Genomic DNA, 1,632 nt, shown 5'->3' on the forward strand with positions numbered 1-1,632 from the left:
AGATAGAAGGTGAAGAGAGAGAGAGAGAGAAGGAGAGAGAGAGAGAGAGAGAGAGAGAGAGAGAGAGAGAGAGAGAGAGAGAGAGAGAGAATGAATATAAATATAGGATCAAGAGGTATTTGCCTATATTTGCTGAAGGTCTTAGAATGTATCCCTTGTGGATACTGGCACCCTACTGTACTTGACTGATGGAAGATTTGGACCTCAAGGAGAATCTTGATTTTAAGTTCCTGGGATTTTAGTTCCTAAGAAACTGTGTGTCTGGGGCTTACAATGATTGCATTAGGACAGCAACTCAATCTTTGTGGGAAGAAATTGTTGTTGTTACCTGGGTCAAGAAGGAGAAGAATATAGAATACACAGCCTTTTTGCCAGCTTCCATAAAGTTAAGGAGTACTGAATGAGAGAGATTAATCTTTGCCATACTGAGGAATGTGGAGAACTGCTTTGTGATTCAGTTACTAGGTGAGTGGATCTTTCCAAAAGCCTTTTTAGTATAGCTATGTCAGAGAATGATATTAAAGAGATTTTTTTTCACCGTTTATTTGGGCATGACACCCTAATCCCCAACTTGTGTGCACTGGCATTTTCTTTCTTCTTTATTAATTGTTTTAGTGCCAGTTAAATGATTTTTTGATGTGTATTTTGTTTTCAAAATTCACATTGTTGTCTTTGTTGTTATCATAGTAAAAGACTGAGTTTAGATTATGTAGTAGAGGTTTTTAGTTAAGCTGAGACTGAGGATGGCTTGACCAAATGTTGTCTACAGTACCACCAATTTGAAACTAGTAATCTGTGTGAATTCAGTTTTGAGTGACCTGTAGGTTACACATTGCTGCCATTGTCAGCAATTCTACTCAATTGAATTCTTGAGATTATAGATCTTTAGAATTTCAAGGGACCTCAGAAGTAATAAGGCATTTATAGTTTTTTGAATTTTAAATTTTTAAAAATATATGCAGAAAAATTTGAGCACTTTAATAACTGGCAGTCGTATAAACTACCAAATAGATTAGTTAAGCCTTTGCTTAGGTAGATGTATAAAACAAATATGAAAATTATAGTTACAAATTTAGAATATATGCCCATTAGTGTTACAAGACTTTACAATGTCAGAAAATAATTTAAAGTATTTTAACTTTTATGAAAAAATCTTCATCACGGAAAGAAGTTTGAAAGAAATGTCTAAGCAACATTAAAGTAAACAACACTGAACAAAATTGATTATGATTGGATTTTATAGCATTTTAATTTTAGATTTGTTTTCCTTAATAGTGAGAGAGCAGCAGTGGATGCTTCTTATATTGAAGAGTTTGATGCAATCTTCAAAGAAGCCAGCACTTTAGAAAACCTCCTGAAACAAAAAAGAGAGAGTCTGAGGCAAAGATTCACAATGATTGCAAATACCCTGCAAAGCTAAAATAAAATGTAAATGTAAACTAACAGGAGAAATCAAACTGTTAGTTATACCATTTCTTTTGTGTATTTAAAAATACTAATATGTGCTTTGAAAATATAGTATTCATCACCTGTCTTTAGTAGCTATAGAAAATGTACACAATTCATTTATAAAAGGGAATATTCAAGAATTTTTGTTGGATTTGATAGAATTTCTAAGACTTCAGTTTTAAA

At 32.7% G+C, this 1,632-nt stretch overlaps 1 protein-coding gene across 1 annotated transcript in view; it reads left to right on the forward strand.

Moving 5' to 3' along the window:
• TEX12 (testis expressed 12) overlaps positions 1-1,420 on the forward strand; it is an 8,715-nt gene extending 7,295 nt beyond the window's left edge. Inside the window, exon 4 of the mRNA XM_044666342.1 lies at positions 1,276-1,420. Within this exon, the coding sequence (XP_044522277.1) occupies positions 1,276-1,420 (145 nt within the window). The remainder of the gene's footprint in view (positions 1-1,275) is intronic.
• The last annotated feature ends 212 nt before the right edge of the window (positions 1,421-1,632 follow it).

This window comes from Gracilinanus agilis, chromosome 3 (genome assembly GCF_016433145.1).
Source record: "Gracilinanus agilis isolate LMUSP501 chromosome 3, AgileGrace, whole genome shotgun sequence".
Lineage (NCBI taxonomy): Eukaryota > Metazoa > Chordata > Mammalia > Didelphimorphia > Didelphidae > Gracilinanus > Gracilinanus agilis.